We start from the raw sequence: 25,282 nt of genomic DNA, 5'->3' as shown, positions 1-25,282 counted from the left end.
ATTAGGTAGTCAGTTGTTGGAACAGAAGGAGAACCAAAGGAAAACAGTTAAAATTAGCCTGTAATATAATTTTTCATTTAAATAAATATGAGTTTTTCTCCTTTGCACCAAAAAAGACACATGGCTCAGAAGTGTATTTTTTAATTTTTACAATGAAGATGCAGCAACTGGTGTCTACAGTGCTGCTATGTAGAAGTAATTGATCAAAATGCAGAACACAACACACAAGTGCAATCAGACACACTTTATTTTGAATTCTTATTACACTGTATTTATAAAATGCCTGGAATAGAAAGCAGGTTTATATGCAAGAGCACAAAATGGATTATTTTATTAGAAGATGTAGAGCTTGGTAAGACTGCTTAATTATCTAGCAGAGATTGTCACCTTGCACTGACAATACATTGTTCAGTCTCTTCTACCCCACAAGACTTTGACATGGCAAAGTTTCTGATGTGGTCACATAGGCTGTATAAAATGAAGGTGTGTCCATTCCTGAAGCGAAAGCCCCCAAAAATCTGGTTTTCCTGGATTCTGGGGTAGTCCCAGACTATATCAGGTGGTATGAATTTTTGCTTTGTTCCCACACTTTAGTAAAAAGAGCTGCATTTCTCTTCCCCCACGACTTTCACAGCTGGTTACAGGTCTTGCAGAAGTACCATGGGCAATGTGCAGCAACAAGAGGAGCAGAAGGGAAGGAAGGCGTCTCCCTTGCTTTTCACTGAGACCACAAATGACATGGCCATCCAGTAAAGCCCCAGGGTTTAATGAGAAATGTGTTCCTTTTAACTTTAGAAACTCAGCCAGCTCCCCTGTGCTGTTAATACCTGATCTGCTCCTACATACACACTGTGGCCAGAGGGGAGGAGTTGCTGGGGCTTGTGTAATTTTCTGACTCTCAGGATACATCTTTATTCCTTTCCCAGATGAGATTCTGTCCCTCTGTATTCCTGGGGTTACTCATGTAACAGGTCTTCATTCTGCTTTAGCTATGATTCTTGGGAACTTTCAGGTACTGTTTAATCTAAATTCATACCCATATTTGTAGTTTAAAGTCACCTCCAGCTCCAGTGCAGGACACTGGCTAGGTTGTGGCACTGGCAGGAGAAGAGCCTCAGGCTCCCTGCTCCACTCCTCTTTCCTTCACCCCATTTGCCAGCCTGGACTGCTCTGGGACAGCAAACACTCCTGACACACTCATGTGGGAGAAGGGTCTACAGGCTGGGTTCAGGAGAGAAAAAAAGGCAGAGAAACATGTCTTACACAAGAGATATGACCAGAAAGTGCAGGTTTTGTGTGATAAACTCTGAGCAGAGGCAGAAAAACTCTGGATTTTCACCCAGCAAAGTAGAGGAAAAGCACACCAACTAAATACAGGGTCTGATGAGGGTATGAAGAGAGTCTGTGTGAGTGCCTGCACACATGAGAGAGTAGGAAAAAAAGCACAGGGAAGTTGTAAGACAAAACAAGAGGCTGAGAATATTCTGGAGATAAAACATCCGGAGAGATGCTTCCAGCAAAGTGAGCTCTCCACTAACCAGAACATTATTAATTTGTAGGATAAAGCAGACCCTTTAAGCTAGAAATACCTGTTTCTATTGCAGCCCGAATGATCTACCATAACATTGTGTAATTCAGTCTAAGAATTTATAACACTGGGATCTTTATTTTTTTCTTTCCCCTTTCAGTGAAATACCAGGCCTTAATTAAAACTAAAGTTCAGATTACTCTGGCGAATGGAGCTTTTCAAATTCCCTTGCAGCACTAATGCAAAAGACCATAAATACAAGTGAGCTACAGAAATAATATGACCTAGAATTGCCTTTAATTACATATAGCTAATTTTAAATCATTCAGCATCCAGGTGCTCTTTTATACTCTCCTCAGTCATACCAATTAGTTTGCTTTATCAATTTTTTTCAGCAGAAGGATGACCAAAATAACAATAAGCAGATTTATAACTCTCCATCAGCCACCTCTTACCATGATATTTTTAAATATAGCTAAATGATAGAAGAAGGCAGCACCTTGGTTCATGGTTTCTGAATCTGGACATTCAGCTCACCATACACATGCCTCAAAGCATCAGAATTCAGGCTTGCAATCAGCTTCCGTAAACCTGCTCGCATTGGGGTAAATTTTACCTCCCAGGTCAATGTAGAGTTCATCGGGATTCTCCTGAATAAAAAAAAGAAAAATTTCAGTCTTGCAGTCAGTCCATGCTTTCAACCTGACACAAAACTGGAGAAACTGAAGGTAGATAAGTATAACATGTCTCAAATATTTTATGTTTCACTCATTCTCATAAACGTCATGTAAATTACTCTCTCCATCTTCTATTCCTCAGAACTGACCCTGCTAAAGCCTTTTCTAGCCTTTCCTCCAGGCTAATTTTAAATTTCCAAATTGAATCCATTTTCATCTGCCTCCTGTCACTTCCTCTCATGATCACCTTCAGAATGACCTTCTTTATATCTAAAATATGTTTTTTCTACTTTATAATTCCATTTTTTCTGTTTATTATAGCCTATAGCCTGGTGGTGATTCCTTAAGCGGTGAGATAAGTCCAGGTGTAGAGGCCATTTCTCTGCAAACCCTATGAGATGTTCAACCCCTCAGTCACTCCTACCCTGAACCAGCCTGCCATCAGCAGATTGCCTCAGTGGCCCCTTCTGATGACTTCTTCATGTCCAAAAAGCGAGTTAAAATATTCTTGGGAGTCCTGCTGTTGTTGGTTACTCTTTTACATTATGTATGACTCCTGATAACTCGTATGGAAAATAACAGCACTCTGCACTGTTTTTCATTTTCTTTTTTTTTTTTTTTTTTTTGCTAAAATTAAGATGCATGGACAGTCTCAGGTATTGGGTTTCTGTGTTTTCTCAGTGCTTTCACAAGGTTCTGTGTGCAGATTTTAAAGGCTGATATTTATTGATTGATTGATTGTGTTTGGTGGATGCTGGGATACAACTGCTCCAAAGGAAGCAATGGAAAAAGCAGTATAGTGGGGACCTATTTATGAAAATGAATTATTTTTTCCTCAGCATTAAATAAGAGGGTTCTAAGTTCACTGCTCTTATCTCATATGGTTACAGTGTCCTGAAAACAACAGAACAAAGTGAGAGCAAAGCAAGCCTATTCTTCAGTCACTGTTTCAAATTCTCATCTGATAGGATTTGGTTCTCAGGTGTCATATCATATGCCAGGGTCAGGACAGAAATGTCTGCCCAGGCTCAGCACAAATTGCCATGAGACAAGAAACTTTAATTAGCTCTAAATGAGCTAGCCTGGAATCCTCCCACCTGAGTATTTGTTTCAGTGCAAGTCTGCCCCTGGTAAAATGAGGTATTCCAGCTCCTTTTTGCATACACTGATAGAGGTACCTTGGGGCATGTACCCACTTTTAGGAAAAAAAAAAAGCAAGTAGAGAAAGATCATATTTTTGATGTGAGCATATGCAGACTACTTCTAGCAAGTGTTTTCCCTCTTTTTATCTTTGTTTTTAATGAGAGAGATTCTGTTCCCTATAGCTGGTTAGCTTGCATCTACCAGGTGCCCACTAAAATGGAATTATGATAAACCAATGAATTAAATTGCTGAAGAAAGTAAAATACCTTTTAGAGTTTATGGGAATTATCTGCAAGGGATTACTTCTTCACATTCCATCTGAATGGAAAGTGAAGAAGTAATTATAGAATTCTGCTGTGCAGACTTCTTGAGCAGTTGGGGGTCCAGATTCCCTAAGGATGAAGGTTTTTGGGCCACAGTTTCACAGTGCTCCAGTGAGAGAGGGGTAGCACTACCATCTTTGTTTTATAGTGAAATCATCTCACTGCATATATATGTGTGTTGTGTGTGTGCATGCGCAGGAAGACAAAGCTGTGCTGGGAAACCAAACCTGCGTTTTCCTGTCTCTCTACTGTCCTGTTCCTAGAACAAGTTGCTTCTCACTACAGATGCTAATACTAGCTTAGCTCTGACATATAGAAACACCCAAAATTACTTACCTGCTAGTGTGAAAGTATGCTTGGCTTTAATTGTTTTAGCACTATCCATCACTGCCTGTTTAATTCTCATTTGTCATGCAAAGACTATGCCCTGAGTAAGAATTGCTGCTGCCAAAGGCTTTTCCATAACTCATGCTCCTCATCTGTCTGAGGCTAATAGCTAAATATCAATGTCTTTATCTATATATAGACTTTATGAATGGTCAAGACTGAAGCCCTGCAGCCACTACATTGCCAGAATAATGTTGTATCAGCTAGGTCACACATGATCAGTTTTTTGGAGCCACTCAAGTGATACAGAAAAACTACTTGAAAAGTACACAGAGGCCAAAAACCTTATCCCCACATAGAACAAAAAGCTCCATCCCCTATGTAACAGTCTCTGGTAAATAGGGAAGTGTTGAAAGGGTGGGTAAAGCCTAGAATGTGTTCAATTCTCTTTGCAAAAGGAGTAAGCCACCCTGATCTGATTTTCTTGGGAGAGAACTTAGTGATTAATGATTCTGCATAATATGCTGAGCCATCAACACACTGGAGCCATTTATCACTTTGAATGCATGGAGACAAATGTGATTGTTATTTAAATAAACTACAACTGCCCCTTGCTCTGTCCTCCGTGTGTATCACCTGCATCCTACATTCATCTCAGAGAAGTTAAATCTTAAAATGACTGAGCTGATCCATTTCCATTTTCAATGTTGCCAAGGGCATTACTGAAAAGGGGAAAACATGGTGACTCTAAGGAAAATGACGTGTGTTCTGTGAGTCATTTTTCTCCCCTAACTCTTGTGCCTTTGATGCACCTGATAATTTCTGCATCCTTCAAGGTGAGGGCAGTCCCCAGCAGCTTTTGGATTGAAAAGGATGCAGAACAACAGGGGAGGCTGGCACAGCTGGGCAGCAATGAGGGCTATTGCCACAACTGGTGTAACTCTTGTGGACCATGCTGAGTCATGCTCAGCAGCACCTGTGACATACCTTGTCCACAAAGCAAACACAGTATGTTGCCCTTTCGTGGTTATTTTTCTATCAGCTCTACTCTGGAGATTGGTTTTGATCTTTTTATCTCTGTCCCAGGTGCAGTCAGGATCAGACCTCCCCTGCTGGTTGCAGAGGATGCTGACAATTTATGCAGCTGCTGAAGCACAAGGGAATTTCTCAAACTCCTTTTACACACACCTGGGGACCATCAGCTCAGGTAATGATAGATACTAAGCCCAGATAGATAGATGCCCATAGCCTCAAAATTTTCCAAGTTTCTTTGTTATATACCCTTGGCTAATGCTAAGCTCATAACACCAAACTAAAACGGAAAGAGGATTTACAACTTGCTTAGCATAGGGGTATCATGGTATCAGTGTAAGGTGTGACTCTGAGAATAATGAAGGTGGCTTTCCTTTTCCTCAGATCTGGGAGTGGCCTGTGCTGGGAACATGCCTGTGTGCCAGGGCAGCCCTGTGCAGTGGAGCTACTGGGGGGAGCTGTGCGCTCACACACATGCCGCAGCTATGCCAGAAGGCTCTGCAAACAACACACATTTTGTGTCTTGACATGAGCTTGAAAAGATCATCTGAGGTACCTGAATGTCTTGTATAATCATGATTAACATGAGCAGAGAAAAGCCCTTTCCAAGAAACAGCACAGGACTCGATTTGCACATGCTGAGTGAGCGGCAGTAAACACTTCAAGTGCGGGATAAATCTTCCTCTCTGCAATAGCAGCTTGTAGGTGCTATTGTCAAGTGCTAAAAGTAATGTAATACAGCGAAAAAGTAAACTTGGGCTGCACTAGTAACTACTCACAAACGCTACCAATTCCTCCAGCCCTGGTACTGAGCAGATGAAATGCTCTCACAATCTCTCTGAATAGCCCAACTTCTACCGACTATGGAGACCTATAGCTCCCCCGTGTATTGGATTTTAAAGTACAGAGAGAGTGTTTGAATTAAATTACTCAGGACAGCATTAGTTAAGTGTCTCTTGTGAGCTTCCTACTGTGAGCAAGCAGGGGACAAACCCCCAGCTGGCTGTGCTTTCTTTCCTACCCGAACTGCTTTTTTATTGTTCTCAGCATGCCAGGTCCCTCGAGGCGGAGTGTGACGTTCTCCAGGGTTTGTTTCAGAGGATTGGTGAATTCCACAATCACAGACATTTCTTTACCAGCTACTAGTTCACCTTTGGTCTGCAAGACAAGGAAAGGACAATGCACCAGAAACTGATAATGACAGATACACAGTACTGGCAAGGCAGAAGAACAGAGCACACAGCAAAATTGCAGGAGGCAAAGAAAGCCTAGTGAGAAGAAAATTTTTGGATGGTACATTTTTCCACCCATTGTAATTTTCCCTCAAACCACGTGGCAGATCAAGAGGCTGGCCCTCATCTCCATAGAAAACTAGAAATCTGTATGTACAGTTCTGGAGCTGAGGACCCAGTTGAGGGTGAATCCAGCTGATGGGGCCTCTCCCCAAGACTCTGCCCCCCTCCTCAGGCTCCCCACCAGCACTGAGGGGATCTGCTCAGGACATAAGCTCCAGAAGAGAAGGGCAGGTCTTTCTACCCTAAATTAGAAACACCAGGCTATGTGGTTACACCCTCAAAATTGTCATGCCCATTTTCCCCTCGCTTTTGCATTTTCTTCTCATGCCCCGAAGGGTTTTCAACCTTGCACATGTGCTCTATGGAGGCCTGAAGGCTAGCTTTCTTTCAAACCCCATGTAAGCAAAAGGGCAGTACATTTAGCATTGGAAAATAGTAAGCCTTCAAACAAATGTGTTTTTAAACAACAGCTACATGCATGGGGATTTGGGGTTCTTTATCCTTCTGGAAATTCAGCATTTCTCTCAGAAAATGTGAACTTATTTTGCTCAGGCAAGGGTTTTCAATTTATGGCTGGCAGATCTTCCAGCCCACTTCATGGTCCATCAACTGATTTAAAAGGTCTTGAGAAAGGTAACTAAGAAAATCAAGTACCTTGTCAATAAATTTAAAGTGGTACTTTAAGGAAGTATGACATTTGCAAAAAGCTACATAGACTCTGGTCTAAGGGATTACTCTGTGCCAAAAACCAATAAAATAACTGGAGAAAATGAGGAGATACAACTAAGCTCTCAATGGCATTTGGCCACCTGAATACGCAAAAGGACATCACTGGCATTTTCAGAAGTCTTGGCTCAATTAGAGATCCTATAACCTCTTAATTTCAACTGACCATTTGAGATCACTGGGTGTTAATCAAAATGATCCTGAAGTTCCAGACTTGCAGCTGAGACCATGATATGTATTTGCTGGTCTTATTTTTGTAACCTGATCTCAAGGTTAGAATATGGTGTGATTTCCTCAGCTGTTGAGTCTGAAAATCCCCTTAGACCAACAGACAAAGACCAAAGGTTCATCTGAAGACATAATGTGATATACATTTTTTCATTCTTGTCTCTGCCTCTCACATCAAGATATTTGGTCTGCCAATCACATCCACCAAGCAAACTTCACATATAAACTATCTCACAGATAAACTATCTCAAATTTCATTGAAAAGAAATAAATCAAAATTTCTTCTATCAATATCTGCTCACACACATGTGCACATACACACATACCCCTTAAAAATTCCAGCTTTTAAAATTTCAGTGTATTTTCATGCATCACAAAGAAACAGAAAAGAGAAAAACTTAGTTTTACTCAGAAACATGGGTTTTGGACAACAGTCTATTCTATATGCTAAAAATCCTTTCTTCAGACCAGCAGGGAGGATAAACTATTTTGAACTTGAAAATCTGAGATGATGTAGAAGATGTTCAGTTTAGGTATTGAATTGAAAGAATTCTTTATTTTAAAATTTGGTTATTGGAGACAGCTATTTGAAGTAGAGTTTGCTTGTCTTGTTTACCTCCTCTCTGGAATGCTTAGTACTGAAAATACAATTATCTGATCAGAGCATCATGGTATTTCTAATGACCATAAAACAGAGTAGATTTTTTGGACAACTTTGATGTAGTCTTGATCCATGTTTCTAAAAAAGCTCTTTTTGCAGTTGCTACATAAATTATTATATGGAAACTTGAGCATTAGTTCAAATAAATATATAGAGGGAAAAAGCTGGATTTCTTTCAAGGTCCTGAATTTTACAGAGCTGTATTCATACTTATATAAAGTTTCTTGAACATGTGTTCTGATTTCTTTTTTCTAGTATTAGGAAAAAAGCATATCCAAATTCCATCATTCAAAGCAGACGAAGGCTTGGTGCTTTTGAAATCAATGAAGTTCATTTGGATGCTCGGTTATGAATTGAGAAGTTTAAATCCCAGCTAAAGGGGCTTGTTAAGTTAATCCCAGTTAGGTTAAAATGCCTTGTCTTTGCCATACAGCATATGCTCCTTGTAGTATCACAGGCATTACTCTTCTCCATTTTCATAGGTCTGCAGAAACACTCCAACTTTCGGGGAACACCACTGGCAGTACATTTAGAGTGGCAGCAAAGCACTGAGGTCCCAAGACATTGTCCTGAATCAGTGCTGCCCATTCAAGTTTGGAGAAACTTTCCACAGTACCTGTGGAAGCTTTCCCAGCAAAATCACTTCAATAGCAATGTTTTTCATTTTTCAGCAAGAGGCCCCTCTGCTGTGTTGCTTTAAACATAATAAACTTTTGAAGAATTTAAAGAGCTTGAGTGACTTGAGTGAGTAATCTCTCTTACCCTTTGAGTTTCTTCAGCTTTCTCAGATCTTTTCCCCTCTTTCCTCCATTGAGATTATTTCAGCTCTTCACTACCAGTGCGTCTGTCAGCCTCTCTCTTCAGTGTAGGGACACTCAATACACTATATAATAATGTACCTGTACACCCTCAGACCCTCCAGCCAGCCACTGCTCTATAAGGTCCCTGTTAGATGCTCTAATGTGCATAAACACACACCCTCCTCCACCCCACAACCAATGCAACACCCTTGTAGACATCCCTTCCACCACAACCTTGAGCTACCTTGATCCGCAGGGTGGGAATTTCCAGCATTACCGCCTTCTGCACGGCCAGAATCTTCCCCGTCTCATTGATCCGCGCAGTCACAAAGAAATGAAAGGAGGCTTGCTCCAGCAAGTCGCGCATGTACTCGCTCGATTTGATCAGAATGTCGAAAGAGCTGGCTGAGGGGAGACACAGCAAAGGAAAAAGGCATCTGAAGCCATCTGATCACTAACTGCTCCTCTCATCATGGCCAGTGCCAATTACATGAGTGCCTAGAAAAAAAGGTGGCTTTCCAGATAAAGAATGGCTTTGATTTTTTTTCCCTCAAACTAACTTAATTTCTTCACTACACCATTTCACCTCTAATTTTTCCCTCTTTCCATTTAGGCTGTGAGCTTCCAGGGGCAAAGTCTGGGTTTATGCACAGCCCCTGCCCAGTACCCTCAGCATGGGCCAGATCACTATTGAAGATTTCTAGGTGGTATCACAAAATTAATGAGCAGGAAAGCTGGAAATACGTATCTATTGGGCACAAAGGTCCAAACCAGCTTTTGAGTGTCATTCCTGTAAATGTTTGCTCTTTCAATTTACTCCTGTTCTTCTTTTGCCTCTCTTCTTGGCACAGGGATGCCACCAGAAGAGTAACTGGGGGATGTGAGCCCATGCAGGCTACCTGGGAGATCACCTGCTCTCCAGGACATGTCTGGTTATCTGCCTTTGCTCTACATTGGATTTGCCTGCAAAATTTAGCAAGAAGGTCTTCCTGTCACCAGCATGCCCTCCAGAGAGTTTTCACGTGCTCTCTGACAATAATTATCGGAGGGAACAAGTCCCTGTAGGCTAGACAGTTAAGAAGCAGGGAATCATTAATTTTAACTATATTGAACTGCAATTCCCAGGCCAACAATGGTGTGAGAATGTGATGCAGAGAATCAGACTTGCTAACTAACTGACCAGGCAAAACATATAGACCTGTAGCTCTTCTCTCTATAAACATTCATTATAACCCTAGTAAACACATCAAGATCTCCCAGCTGTTACCTATGATGATTACTGTTATCTGTTATTTGTATTGTATTTGTGACATACACTGTAAACACTGGGATAATTGAACTCAGTTGGGTAAATGACATTTACCCCTTTTCGCTCTTTTGATCCGCTCACATCAAAACCAGTTCCTTGATTTGGTTTCAAAGCTATTCCCTGGGTGGCCACCTGACCTGGATTTACTAGGCCAGTCTTAAAATTACTTGATGTGCTCCTGCTCCCTCCCTCTCACTCTTTATCTTATCTAAAAGAACTTCCCATAATACCCTTAACTGTAAATTATAAATCAGGCAAGGCATTTCTCATCTGAGAAATAAATAAGTAAATAAATTAGTTACAAACCAGGAGAAATTTACTTTACAATGGAAGAAAAGGCAAACTTTTCTGTTTAAATTTAATCACTGCAGGAAAAAAAGAATATACTTCCATTGTCTTAGCACTGGTTGTGCGGATGAGTTGTCAGTACCACTTACTGCATCTGGGAAAGCCAAGGGAGACACAACACTGAGCTGCCTTATAGTTTTTCAAAAAAATAGAGAAAACTAAATATAACTCAGTAGATCTGAGAGCACCTTTGAAGGCACTGGAAGGTTTAAGCTATTCAAATCCTCAAAGATGTTTTCAACCCACACAATTCCTTTAATCATTATTCTGAAAATAATTCATTCGTTTCCTGTTTGAAAACTGAGCTTGCCTCACACTTTCAGTATTTTGGACTGGAAGAATGTCTTTAATAAATCTGTTGGCATTGTAATTTTTTGGTTACATATATATATATGTATATATATGTATATATATTTATACACACACACTTCTTGACCTGAACAAATCCTCCTTGGGTGCCTCAGAAGGTACTCTCCTGTTACATCCCTGACAGATTGTTCTCACACACTTGCAGATAATCACACTACCTTCCTTCACACTGCCCACCTGCTCAGACATTATTCCTGATTTCACATGTACTTCTTTCCAAGGAAAAGGTAAAAGAATTCATGCTCAAATGTCATTTATCACCTCCAGAAATGGAGGAGTTGTTGTCCTGTTACAGAACAGGATGCCCCACAAGTTGATGCCTGTATGTCAGATATAAGCAAATCCCCAACTTGAAAAGTGGGAATAACTTTAGAAATGTCTCATTGTCCAGAAGCAGTGATGGGGACATACTCTTGATACACATACATAAAAATCCATGTTCTGGTCTTTCAGGTGCCTCTCCCCAGTCTGCATTCACTCACCATCACTCAATTCAGGGTTTCCAGCACTATTTCAAGAAGCTTTTTTTCTTAGCATTTACTTAAATTAGAAAAGAATAATTGTGATGCTCAGTGATGTTTAAAAATCTATTAATTTCATTTCTTGCAGAGAGGAGCCAGGTGATCCTCAAAGCACTGCAGAAGCTGTATTTTAGGTAGTAATACCCTACACAGACCTTTGATACAAGAGCAGACAAATAAGTCCTGAAACCATGCACAAATCACAGTCAGAAAATGTAGCAGACACTTCTCCTACAAGATGACCGAATTTTCCCTCATCAAAGAAGTGGCACAGAATTTAGACCAAGACCAAGTTGAAACTGATTTTTTTTTTTTGCTGCACCTATTCAAGTCTCCAAAATTTTGCAATATTTCAGATTAGATATTTAGTAACTGATGTAAGTCACTATAAGCCCTCACACTGTGTTTTGATAGCATATATTGGAACAACCCAATGTCCATTTCCAGGCCCCCTGCAAATGATCCACAGAGGTAGAAAGAATTAGCAAGTAGCTCTCAGGGCTTTGTTATAGGCTGGAGGTAGAAGTTTTATTAACCTTCACAATTAGATTTATTTATCAGTGAGCTTCTACTTTTTGCAGAATAATGAGCTCCAAACAAAATGTGCCGTTTCAGATGATGTTCAAAGTGAGGAAGAAAGCAGTGGAATTTTTTTGTGGCCTGATAGGAACTGTGGTTCCATGGAGACTTCTCACTGAGACAAAACTAGTCTTCTTGGAAGAAAGAGGGCTCACAGTGTCTCTTGAGCTGGGATGAGGTAGAGAAGACAGAAAACTCAAAGGTCAGCCAGGATTGCTGTGATCCAGCAGCAGACCCAGTTCAGGAGGCCCATTCTTTGGGCTCCCAAAGTCCTGCCGCTCCTCCTGCACTCAGAAAGATTGATTTGCCCAGTAGCAGTGTCTAGAAGGCAAAGTCATGGCTTGCTGACTCTCTCAGCAGGGAACTCAAGTGAAGGATCCTCTACTTCATCTCTGTAAGAGCATGTGGTCATCACTTTTGCTGACCAAGGACACAGGCCTGTCAGGAGAACAAGTGAATGGCAGTCACTTTTGCTAGAGCCTGCTAGGTAGCACTTGGAAGTACAGCTGGTCCTAAACATGTGTTGTACTGGCTAACAGGAAATAGATTATGTCCAAGTTTAAAAAGGAAAATATCTCTCTTTCCTACTTTGAGCAGTACAAAAACCTGCCCACAGCCTCCTGAGCTGGTCTGCCAGGACCTTCTTTTCTCATGAGAAGTGGCAGGATCTGCCTACTGTATTCCAGAGGGCACTAGGAAAAGTAAATGCTGCATCTGTAAAGATAACTCACCTTTGGGGCTGCTGCCCAGCTGACAAGGGTCCCTGCTCTATTGTGGCACATTCTCATTACATATAAACTTTTTAGATCACTGTAAATATGAAATCCTGAACCACAGAGTCCTCCAAAGCCAGATATCCACTTGAATCTACTCACAACTTGTCAGCTTCTACCACATAAGACAAAAAAATACACCCTCTTGTCTCTGTACATGGCATCTTTGGGAACCAGAACTTCCCCTTCACTTGCTAAAATGCTACTAGGAAAATAAAGGAATTCAAAGGAAAAACAATACCTTGCAGCTTAACACCTGTGCTTCTTTGATTTCTTTTGTACAAAAGAACTAAAATTAACAATTCCCAGAGACGCAGCTTGGTGTAAAAGAGCATTTTGCAAGGAGAAACAGCCTGAAGGAAACAGCCTCAGCTTTAAATGACCCTGGTATCCAGTTCAGGGTAGGGAGAGGATCCTTCTGACACTCAATAGAATATCCTACCCCTGGCTACTAGAACTGGCTCTACCCATAGGTGTAAACACTGGTGAAAGTTAAAAACACAGAAAATAACTATGCAAGACTTACATGAAGAGGGTTCCAGTTTTGCACTGAAAGAGTGTTTCTTGAATTCACTTTTTGGGACTCCTGTATAAAACACTATGTTGCCTGAAAAGTAGGTAGTTGCAGTGTAAGAGTTGCGACTCTTGTTCCTGAAAGTTATAGTGACTTTGAAGTCATTGCCAAGGACTGCCTTTTGCGCTTGGAAGTCCATGTCAACATCTGTCTGTGGCTGGTATGTGGTGTCTTGGATACTTTGCTTTTTAACACCATACATCACAGCAGTCTCAAGAGCCAGTCTCTCCTCATCTGAGCCTAGGAATGAATGAAAACCAGATTTAGAAAAGAAACAGAAGTGCAGCATCAGCCCCCCTGATCATAAAGGTATGTCTAACATAGTTTGTAGTAGCTAAAATAAATAGATGAGGACAGTGAACCCTCCTGGGGTAACACCAGCAATGGGAGAACTTCACAGCTACCAAAGGAGTTGGTATTAAAACCATATCAGACAAACTGATGTAGCTGAATTCTTATCAATGCAGCTACACTGATTTACTCTGTGTGAACATCTGGCCTGAATAAGAAATATCTAAACATCTGTACAGAAAGCCTTGAATTGTTTTGAACGCTTTGAATTGCTCCATGACTAGCCTTTATTTTCACTACAACTAACTTAGTCTAAAGAATTTCAGTGTAGCAAAGTTTGTGTTTTGCTTGTGCCTTATGATCAAGGCATCTACAGTGTTTCTGTGATGGAGTTACAAATAAAGAATTCCAGAGGGGACTTTTGCAGCTTTTCATGAAGCTCCCTCAGCGACAGAAGTTTCCATATCATCCAGGATTTGACTGTCTATGTCTTATACATATAAGTCTATGTCCATATGGTCCCAGCTCATTTCAGGTTACCTTCTCGGAACTTGTACTCCTCAGTAATGTCCATCATTCCATCACCTCCAACTTCCTTGGTCACAATCAACTGCCCAATACGGCTTGTGTCAATGTTTTCTACCACTTGAGTTCCATTTTTCTCCATTCTTGTGTAGAAAATGTCACTATTCACCTATGAAATTAAATGAAAGAAGATTGAGATATATGAAAGTAGAGAGAAGGAGTCAGCTTATCCCCCCCAAAATAATGACACATTGACTTGAAGTCCTGCTAATGTCACATCTACATTTCATGTTTAAAATTAGTTGTATGCTGAGATGCATTTTACTATTCACAGCTCCAGAATTACAGAGAGCGTAAACTTTACAAGGCTACGGAGAGGTCATTCAAAACTGAGGAGCACTACTACACATTTCTTGTACCAAAAAGCTTTAGAAATAGAGAGGAGAATGCTTAATAGCTAAAATGTCTTCATTCTTTTCTGTCCTAAGCCATTTACAGTTCAATTAGAGAGAAATTTGTCTCACAGTGTTGCAATTCTGGGCATGCCTCTTCTGGTGGTGCAAGAGGTTAAAGCTCCAGACCAGGCCCTCTATCTCCTTATAGAGATATTTCCCTCTCAGATCTGTCAGTCAAATCACCCTTGTTAGATCTCCATGACCCACCGCAGCCAAAAGGAATGTGGTGAGCAAAGAGAATGAGCAGCTAGAGCTAGTGACCCATTCAGCATAGCTGAATCTTGGAAGGAAAAATGACCACAGCTTGAGGATTCAGTGAAGTCAGAGCAGCTTTTTCTTATTATTACATTGAGGAGCAGAGAGTAGAGAAATCTCTGTCATTCATTAGAGCCATATCATGCCTGCTGACATGTCAAAATACAATGATGAGATTGTTCTGTGACATGAAGTATACATGAAGTAACTTTTCAATCCATAAATTGGAGAGCTATCTTCTGTCTCACTATGGTCTCTCTGATATCACTCACTCCAGTAAAAATTTTCACATAAAACAAAATTTCACTTTGTACCTCAGCATAGACAAAAGGAGCATCAAATTGGAAGCAAACATGACCATGTTTAATGGCTTGAACTGAGGCTGGACCACACCTGTACATACCTATGGGGAGAAGAGAGACAAAGTGAGAGACCAAATAAATTAAAAACATGTAAAAATGTTATATTTTCTCAAAGAAAAAGAATTCTTGGGGTTTGACAAATCTTCTAATAGTCTACAGGAACTCTTGACCAAGAAGCAAAAAACTAAATTTTGTTACCAGCCTTGTAGAAAACACAGACTCGGATCTGGAGAAACCTGGTGGTTCAGTACCTTTAATGGCACTATAACATCCACTCTAAGTCTCAAGCTCTTGAAATACAGTTACAGCTGGGTTTGGTAAACCCAGATAATTTTGGGAGGAGTCAGGTACACCACAGGCTGAGAAAGACCTTGCTACAAATTTGAGAAGATTGTATTTTGAGGGCTGGGAAAATAAGGACTGGAAAGAAAGACCAGTGACTTCTTTTCTCTCCTGCCTACTGCTTGTTCATGTAGTTCAGTTAGGGCTGCATAAAGTAAAGGAGAATTAGTCTGATCAGGCTCCCATATAGGTACTCTAAAATGTGAAAAGCCATCTTTAGCAACAGGATCACATCTCTTCAGTACCAAGCAGGACCTTTCTCATGAAGGATTTTGTGTCCCAGGGCATCATAAGCAGTGTTATAATAAGGACAAATTTAGTTTAGAGTTCAGAACAAATCAGGAGAAGGCCCTGAGGTGAGTGTGGTTATTTGGTTCAAGAAGTTGTCACTGGCCTTATGGTGCCACTGGCTCAGCTATTGTCAGCTCATTGTTTGAAACAGAGATCCCAAACATTAGAACGTGAACTAAGGAGGACTTCAAGCAATGTTACCATCACTGGTTTCTTGAGGTGTCCCATCAACAACCTGCCATCCTCCAAAGCCAACAGGAAGGTCAGGTCTGGTCATCCAAGCTTCGTTCCAGCAATGATAATTCCTTAGAAAAGAGATGGGACCAGTATATTAAATTCTTGGAAACAAGCACACAGACCAAAACAAATCCTGTGTATTTATGTCCTGGCATTGCTTCAATAACACCATTTGCCAATTCAGGTATAAAAATGTTGACTCTTTAAAGAGAACAGATTTTTAGGTCTATAACTTTGGTACCTAGCTGTTAAAATCTGAAAGCCACAATTCTTCCTTGTAGTTTCTTGACTGAAAGTTGAAGAAGGTTTTTTGATTCTTCTAATATGTTCTGAGTGTAAATGTCTCAGAAGATATGCCAGTGTTTGGAGACTGTTGGGGTATATGAAAAGCTACACAAACTAGAATTCCTTTCCAGACAGACACCTCCACTTCAATCTGCCTGCTAAAGCAAACTTTGAATCTTCAAGCCAATGAAAGATGGTCTGCTTTATAATTATTCAGACTGAAGCTTTGGCATCTCTTATGAAGAGATTTGGGATCAACTCTGCAACGTACAGTGTGTAGTTTTGTTTTCATGGCTCAAAACAAGCATGCTTTACTGGCTTCTGTGTTGGTTGAGAAAAAGACCCTACACAGCCTTTTGAAAACTATCTTCAATGTAGATTCCTTGTAAGTTTTTTCCCATGTGTCATGACAATGCATGATGCCAGAGTTCCTAAAATACATGCCTTTTCATAAAACCTACCTACAATCACTGTGGGCCAACTTGCATCTTTAGGGCTCAGGACAGTGACCTGAATTATAAAATTCTGAGAGTAGTTCATCCAGGTGCTCAGGGTTGAAATGCCCTCACTTGGCTGGATGATCAGGAGAATTAAAAAAACAGCACAGAACCATCACAGTCTGCCCTGGGTATTTCAAAGATGAGCAGAAAGGATGGACAGATGTTGTAACTTCCAGCAATGCTACCAATGCTCAAGGGAGAGAACAAGCAAGAAAAGATAATCTGGAAAGAAGGTCTTTCAGTAAAGACAGCAAAGTGTTTGAATTTCATTACTGCAAAAAATAAAAGAAGGAAAGAGTAGAGAAAGGGGCAATTTTGCTTGCAAATTATACATATCCTACAGCAGATCTGAATAAACTTACATCTGTGTAGCTGCTGATATAGCCTCTAGTACACGCAATGATATTAGCAAGAAAAATGGGGATTGTTAAACTCTGACCATTTCATTAATAATAGGTGAAAAACAGTATGGAGCAGAGTCAGAAGGATCTGAAGCTTGTCTAACAAGACATTTCAAAGTGGAAATGAAAGCTTGGATCAGGGTAAAACTTGTCAGTTAGGAGAGTTAATGAAGCAGCACTACAGAAAAAGGAATTATTCAAGGAAAATGACGCACACTCGGAGAATTTTTGATGCTGCTGAGTACTCAGCGCTGAATCATGCTCACAGAACTTTGCTGAGGGCTACCCGAGATTGGGGACACACTTCATGGAAGGTGGGTATTTGCAAACTGCTATGCCAACATATGAGAAAGACAATCCCTGCCCTGAAGCCTTCACTGGTTCACTTTGAATCAAAGTTGGATGTCACTGGCTTTGCATTCTGCGAAAGAAGAACCTGAAGAGCAGGCAAAAGGAAAGGATGATAAAAACAAGGCTGGGAGTCGGGTAACAGTGTGGAAATTGCAGATCTACTTCAGTTATTTAATTAATTAACACAGTTTTTCTATATTTTCTTCTGTATTTGTCTTAGGGACAGGACCTTTGTTTCTGGTTTCTATTGGTGTAGTGCTGGACACAATAGGATGGCAATTTTTTTAGGTCTCCTGCCATGCAAATTAAAAATACACATAAGGATATTGAATCTGAATGGACAGAAAGACACTGCTTGTAGAGCAGTGAGCATTAAGAAAAGGAGGATGAGGAAAATATTTCCCTTTCCAAAGGTAGCAGAAATTTCCCTATAGAAGTGAGCATAGCTGAGGAGCTGATTCCATGGTCATAATTTGTTGAACTGATTCTATAATTCTTGTATTCTACAGCAAGCCTGAGACATTAAAGAAAACAAGAATGGCAATAGAGATCAATGTAGTGACCATTAAATATTTACAGAGATAATTACGGATAGACTAAACAAAGCAATGGGGAAATTAATAAAAGATGACCAGGCGGGTTTTATGCCTGGAAGACAATTCAAGAACGGTAGTTCGTATTGCTTATGGGACAGGCAGATGCTGGAAGCAGCTGCTGCCCTTTTATGAGCTAACAAGTTCAGGCATTGAGGTTGAGAGGTACTGCTAGGGTCAGGCACTGACAATATTGTTGAGAAATTAGAGCAAAGTGATCTGGGACTGAATGGGAGAGCAGAGGTCTCAGAAGGGCTTTCTCCACAGGCCTGGATATGGATGAACTCCTGCGGAGTTGGGTGACATCAGGAAAATTTCTGCTGAGATGCTGATGTTGATATGCTTGGACCTCACAGTAGGAGTGAGTCTTGATTCCCATCCAAGAGAAATATTCTTTAAGTGTCTTTATATCATCATTAAGAAAGACAAGGAGAACAGACAGTACTGATGGCCTTAAATCCGGCCAGATTTATAAAAATAACTTTTTGCAAAGTCTGTGTAATTTTGTATATGTTTTGTTGTTGGTGGTGTTGTTTCCTATCCTGAGGGAGAAGACAATCTTTAATAAAAATCAATAAATGTCAGATAACATTCAGAGGGAGCCCCACACTCAGAGATTGATTGGACTAAAAATCCTGGCTCCAAGTATCCCTGAAGTCTGAGAGTATTTAAGACCTGAAGACAGATCAGCTCCAGCAGTACAAGGCCAGAGTACAATAGAAATGATATATTAATAAAGAAAAAGAGCTTTGCTTCCAGTTTGCAAGGGATTATAAATAAAAGTGAGAAATGCATTTAAAAAAATCATTATAAATACCTTGAGCTTGTCCTCTTGAAAAAAGAAATAAAAGAGGCATTAAAAATAAAATCAGGGTTAAGACACAAGTCATTAGGAGTCAGCATGTGGGCTACCAAGGAGTGTTACAGAGTAATGAAAAGAAAGGACACAGAGGAGAAATGAAAAGAGGTGTATATATTAAGTCATGCCCAAAGGGTTATGTGCACCATGTACTAATAAATGCACTGGGAGGATAAAAGGATGAACGAGGCAGTTAAAAAAGTTATCAAGCCAAGGAAAAGCAATGTAGGATGGAAGGATGAAATGTTAGTGTAAAATTGCATGTGGATTTCATTGGGAAAGGATGATTTTGGATCATTTTACCCTGTCCCAAAAGAATGCAGGAGAAAAGAGACTAAATTAAGAAGTCATGGGAAACAGCTGGGTAAAAGAGAGAGAAGTAAAAGGAAGTGTGAAAAGTTGGTGGGATGTATTTCATAGATCAGGTTAGGAGAAGGAGAGAAGGGATGAGAGTGAAAATTGTAAAGCATAACAATGATCCATTGCTGGGTGTGTATGGATTGTGCACTGAGGGTCCCAAACACTGGCTCTTGTTTCACATGTTTTATAGGCAGAGGAGGTTTCAGAAGACTTCTCCTTTACAGCTCTCTGAGCCATAAAAGGACCAGCCCCATGAGACATGCTGAGTCCTTCTGTCTCACAGACAGCAAGAAAACTGCCCAAGGGTACTATCAGGAGGCAACAAGGCAAATAGCAGGACCACAGCTCTGGATCCCAGGAGAGTAGTCTTTAACATGTTTAAGGTCCTGCTTGGAAGAATCCCATGGGAGGTAGTTTTGAGTAGAAGATGGATGCACAAGAGCTGGATGTTTTTCAAGAGTCACCTCCTCCAGACTTAAGAATGGTTCATCTTTTTGTGCAGGAAATCAACAAAAATGGCACAAGTCCACAGGGCGGTCCCAATTAAACTCCAATTAAATATAAAAAAAGAGGTGTTTAAGAAAGAGGGGGAGAGTGGGGACAGGTGATCCGGAGGAAAACAGAGCCACTGTCTGACCATGCAGGTGCAGGTACAGGAAAGCCAGAACAGGGCAAACAAATTATGTCAAGGGACATGAAGAGCAGCAGGAAATGCAAGCAAATCGGTGTCAAAAGGAAGCCTATAGAATGTGGCTCTGCTGTTGAACACAGCAGGCAATCTGGTGACAAAGGATTCGGAGAAGGCATTCAATGTTTTCTCTACCTTGGTTTTTACTGCTAAGATTTGCCCTCAGGAATCACAGCCCATGAAACAAGTGTGGAGGTTTGGAACATTGAAAACTAGACAAGTAACAAGACAGAGAATAGTTAAACAAACTGAGCACACACAAATCCAATGAATCTGATGGAAAATATGAGGTAATCCCATCAAAAATGCTGAGGGAGCTTGCCAATGTCACTGTAAGACCACTCATATCTATCTTCAAAAGATCATGGTAATTGGAGGAAGTTCCTGCAGACTGGAGGAAATTAAATATTGCTCTACTCTTCAAGAGAGTGGAGTATCCAGGGAGAGAGAGACTTGTCAGCTTCCCTTTGATCTTTAGGAAGGTTATAGAGAAAGTTCTTCTGGAAAACATTTCCAAACTCATTAAGGACTAAGTGAGTGGCAGTAGTCAGCATGGATTTACAAGCAGCCAGCTGTGCCTGCCAAACCTGAGAGCCTTTTCTGATGAAACAAGTGACTGAAAGGACAAAGGGGAGACCACTGCATGGGGGTTGGTCCTTTTGACTTTAGTGCCATTTACTAGAACATCCTCACAGACAAACCTTTGAAGTGTAGACTAGACAAATGGATAGCAAGATACATTGGAAACTGGCTGAATTGCTGGGATCAGAGGGTTGTGATCAGTAGTGATCACCCCAGCTGAAACTCAGTCATTAGTTGTGTACCCCAGAGTTCTAGACTGGGTCTAACGCTGTTTAACAGTTTTATTATTACCTGGATTACAAGATTCCCTGTACCCTCAGCAAGTTTGCTGATAAAGAAACTGGAAGTAATAGCTGATACACACAGACTGTACACAAGGAGAAACTAAGGCAGCTGCGACTGAAAATGGGAAGGCTGGGTAGGATCTTATCATAGATATAAATTCCTGGTTAGGGAATTGAGGGAAAGAAGACAGAGCCAGACTCTTCTCAGTAGTCCAAGGACAGGACAAGAAGCAATGGGCACATACTGAAACACAGAAAAATCTGTGTGAAGATCAGGAAACACTTTCCTTACTGTGAAAATGCTTGAGCACCGGCACAAGTTTCCTAGAGAAGTGGTGGGGTGCCCATCCTTGGAGATACTCGAAGCCCAACTCTACACAGACCTGAGTAACCTTCTCTAGCTGACGGTGCTCTGAGCGGGAGGGTTGGGTGACTTCCAAGGGTCCCTTCTAGTCTCAACTACTCTGTCTTGCTGTGACACAAGCATCACTTGTAAATGAACCTGCTTTCCTTAGATTTCCTCTTGAATATGAAAATCACATAAAAGATGTCACAGCAACAGGTTCAGTCACTTCCTCCACCACGTAGTGGGTTTATTGCAGTTTTAATACACAGACTTCCAGAGATGAAGTTATTAATGAAACATGCTGATGAGCTGCTATGCTAATGAGTTGAAGATCTCATTGACACAAGTCAGGTATATTAACATTGAATAGGACAAGTATCTCCTGAATTTAGGAATGTAGAGGTCACATTCTTTTCTTCACTCTGAGGAGGAGAGGCTTGAGGGCCAATATCCCACACAGAGCATATAATCAATATATGCTACACTTCTCCTGTCAGACAGAAGACAGTAAGAGTTTGAAGAGCCAGTTAGAGGACTGCCTTCTCAAAAAGATTGTGGAAACTCCTCTTGGCCCTAGGGAGTTTCCTTTTTATAAATCTGGTGATAGCATTTCAGTATCTTTTATGATACCTTGACTAGTTTCTTTTTCAGCTGAACAGGGTTTATTTTGGAAAGCACCCCTTTGCAACAATGACTGTGTGCACACAATGTAAAACAGTCTACAAATATGGAAATTGGGCACAAGCAGATCAAAAAGGGTGTTTTTCCACAGATATTGGGGTACCCCTTGCACCTTGGCTCCAGAAGAATGGAAGTGCCCATCCTACCCTCTTCCATTTTTAGAAAAACTGATCCCTAAGGAGCATAAGCCCATTCCAGCTCTCCAGTGTGCTTAAATGAGCACTGTATGGGAATATTTATAGCAGGATTCCCCAGGGGTTGCCTGTTTATACCACAAGTCTTCATATTAGTCAGCCTACCAACAATCTATTAATTCTGTTTCACATAAGCCAGCAGTGTTCTTCAATGCACAGAGAAATAAACACAATACAGGCATTGCCATCATGTTTTTTACTACTTTGATCATTGACACATTAAAGGCATTTTCCAGGAGGACTCACCACACAGAATCTTTTGTAAGTCTGGTGTCCACTTTTCCGTCATCATCCAGAAAGAAGTCCATCCGTAAATTGGCATTGTTATCATGGGCGGAAGAATAGTTGGTAATGAGTCTTGCAGGTATCCCCAAGCATCTCAGAACTGTAGCAAAGACAGAAGTGTGATGAGAAGGACAAATATGGAGACTGCGTTCATGGAAGACAGGGTGAGAGGACTGAAATAATAATTACCAGAACAAAATGGGAAAATTCAGTCAAATCAACCCAAATAATTCCTTGCATCTGATTTATATTGCACATGCTAAATATTTAATTTGGTCTCAAAATTATGAGCATTAAAGACAAACACTGATACAAGGGTTATAACCGAAGTATCTGATTACCAGATGCTGATTACCAATAGTTTCAAAGCAGCTTTGCATAGTGACCACATGGTGGAATTTCCGGTCAAATCTGGGTGCAATGGGTCAGCTGCATGACCAAATGTGATACAAAAGAAAAGAAGTTTGAGCTTGCAAGAGATACACAATATATTAAGTCTCTTAGCATCAGTAACTTGGGAGAATTATGGGACTATGGTTAAAAGAAAATTAATAGAAAGTATTAAGGAGTTTAAATTCCTTTCAAGGAGTTTTTATTTGGAGTTTTCCTGTTTGATGTCTGCTGTCAGACAAGATCTGGAGAGCACAAAGAATAAATTAGAAAATTACTGTTAACAATGGGGAAAAGCTGCATTATTTGCAACTGAAATCACAAGGTTTGAGAATCTGAATAAAATGTGTTACATAATTCATATTGCCTGCCAAGTAACAGCATTTTGTAGTCAATAGTCCCTTCCTTCATTAAGGCCTTAAAAGGAGGATCACAAAAAAAGCCCCTAGCCCTCACTCTCACACCATCACAAAATAGCACTGATGACCCTTCTTACCATTTGACAAGGGGTAAATTTAAGAGATGTGGAAAAACTATGGAGTGCTACAGCTATGTCTATAATCTGAAACATTGCACCAGTAGGCTTCTGTGTTTTTTGTGCACTCTGGCAGATAAATAGGCATGGAGCATATCCCTGGGCTAGGGGAACGGGTCTGTGGGGTGACACATCATCCCAGCTACTCCAGATGACAGACTTTGTCTCAGCCAGGAAAAGGTCCTGGCTTTCACTTTAGGGGCCAACATGGTTCTGCAAGAAACAGAGCATGAGGGGTTTTTGGTGGTTGACAGGGTTTGTTTTGGTTTTTTAGCTTTTTGTTGTTGTTTTTGTTGTTGTTGTTTTGGGGTTTTTAAAAATCTTTTTTGTTGAGGTTTTTTTCAGGTTATGGTTGGTTTTTTGGTAGTCGTGGTGGTGGTGGTTTTTGGTTTGGGGTGGATTTTTGGGGAGTGGTTTGTGGTTTTTTTCTTAAGAGAAAAGATTTTTACTGAAAATCCTATTTAAAAATAGTTCCAATGCTGCAGAGCTGAACAGCCCTGCTGCTACTGCTGGGTTTTGTATATTCATTACTGTCACTACTGTGACTCCCAATAAAGTGTAACACTGCACATTCATTTCAAGTTCCTGGATGAAAAATTACCTGGATGCATCCAATACCATATGTACCTATTGATTAAACTTAATTCAAGTGCCCTCCCAGGCTTCCAGCACATGAACCATCAGGGCTCATTGGAAATAATTTGTCTGACAATTTCAAGATTAATGACCATTTTTTGGAATGTTTTAGCATTTTTAACAGATGAGTATCTGGAGTGTACAATATAGTGACCTTGGAAAGCTGAACTGGTCACAATGATAAAACATTGACAGATGAGAGAGACTCAAAAACACCTCAAAACAACCCTGAGAGTTGCATGTGATTGTTTGGACCTTCGCTGTCCCCTGTGCAGTGGTCAGCAGCTGGATGTGTCAGTGGCCATCATCAGATCAGCCAATACTGGACAATATTTGCGTTTCATAATGCTCAACAAATTTTCTACTTGCAGTGCAAACTGCCAGGTCTCTGACTTGACTAACTTAGTCAGCAAACCAAGGCAAGTTTTGCCCCAGATAAATACGCCTCTCCCTTTAACACAGCAGGCTCCAGGCTCTGCTGCATCACTCCAGTTTCACAGTGGCCTGCAGGCAAATTACTGCGTAGTGGTGATTCAGGGCAAGTGTGGGGGGAAGGTGGGAGAACTGGTGTGTGTGTCTGTCTGTCTGTCATCTAGGGAAATCCAGAAAAGGCAATGGGCAGAGAAGACAAAGAGGCCCATGGAATCCACGGCAAGGCATTGTATCCATAAGAAACATTTGCATGAACTTTTTCAAACCCATTGTGTAAGGCTCAACATAACCAGGCAGTGTGCGCTTGCAGCCCAGAAAGCCAACAGCATCCTGGGCTACACCTAAAGCAGTGTGGTCAGCAGGGCAAGGTAGGGGATTCTTCCACTCTGCTCTGCTGAGACCCCACTCTGAGAGCTACCTCCAGCTCTGGGGTCCCCAGCATAGGAAGGACATGGACCTGTTGGAGCAACTCCATAGGAGGCATGTGTGTTCCTGTACATTAGCAGATGATGCTGTTAGAAAGTGCTAGACAGTCAAAATATGGGACCAATCCAAGGCTGCTTTCCCCAGTGTTTTTTATGACGTGCAACATTCTGCTTACTGCAACGCTAGAACTCTAGTTTGACCAAATGTGTTTATACTTAACCTTGTAGTGCTAGACAATTCATAAACTAGGCCATCATTTATTTTCTCCATTCATGAACTCTACATAAAATGTTAATAGTGTTCAGTTAACAGGTACAGGGACAGTGCCCCTCAGTTTTCCTAGGACCAATACTCAGTAGGTAAGATTTGGCCTTTCTGGAGAAGAAACACTATCACATATCCCATACTGAGTATTTATTTAATCTTTTAGGTGTAGACAACAAGCCCTCTGTCTAAGAATTCATGACAGAAATGTGGACTGTG

At 40.8% G+C, this 25,282-nt stretch overlaps 1 protein-coding gene across 6 annotated transcripts in view; it reads right to left on the bottom strand.

Annotated features, from left to right (window-relative positions):
- Positions 1–229: 229 nt before the first annotated feature.
- The window catches only part of F13A1 (coagulation factor XIII A chain), a 68,375-nt gene continuing 43,322 nt past the window's right edge, over positions 230–25,282 (bottom strand). For all 6 annotated transcript variants that reach the window (XM_063161210.1, XM_063161201.1, XM_063161217.1 and 3 more), the window contains 8 exons: positions 22,342–22,480; positions 15,936–16,039; positions 15,054–15,142; positions 14,045–14,198; positions 13,166–13,453; positions 8,985–9,145; positions 6,052–6,188; positions 230–2,178 (listed from right to left, as the gene is read on the bottom strand). In XM_063161210.1, the coding sequence (XP_063017280.1) occupies positions 2,034–2,178; positions 6,052–6,188; positions 8,985–9,145; positions 13,166–13,453; positions 14,045–14,198; positions 15,054–15,142; positions 15,936–16,039; positions 22,342–22,480 (1,217 nt within the window). In that variant the 3' untranslated portion in view covers positions 230–2,033. The remainder of the gene's footprint in view (positions 2,179–6,051; positions 6,189–8,984; positions 9,146–13,165; positions 13,454–14,044; positions 14,199–15,053; positions 15,143–15,935; positions 16,040–22,341; positions 22,481–25,282) is intronic.

This window comes from Melospiza melodia, chromosome 1, assembly GCF_035770615.1.
Source record: "Melospiza melodia melodia isolate bMelMel2 chromosome 1, bMelMel2.pri, whole genome shotgun sequence".
Classification (NCBI taxonomy): domain Eukaryota; kingdom Metazoa; phylum Chordata; class Aves; order Passeriformes; family Passerellidae; genus Melospiza; species Melospiza melodia.
Note: the sequence above shows the minus strand (reverse complement) of the source record. Positions and strands in the feature narration are given on the sequence as shown.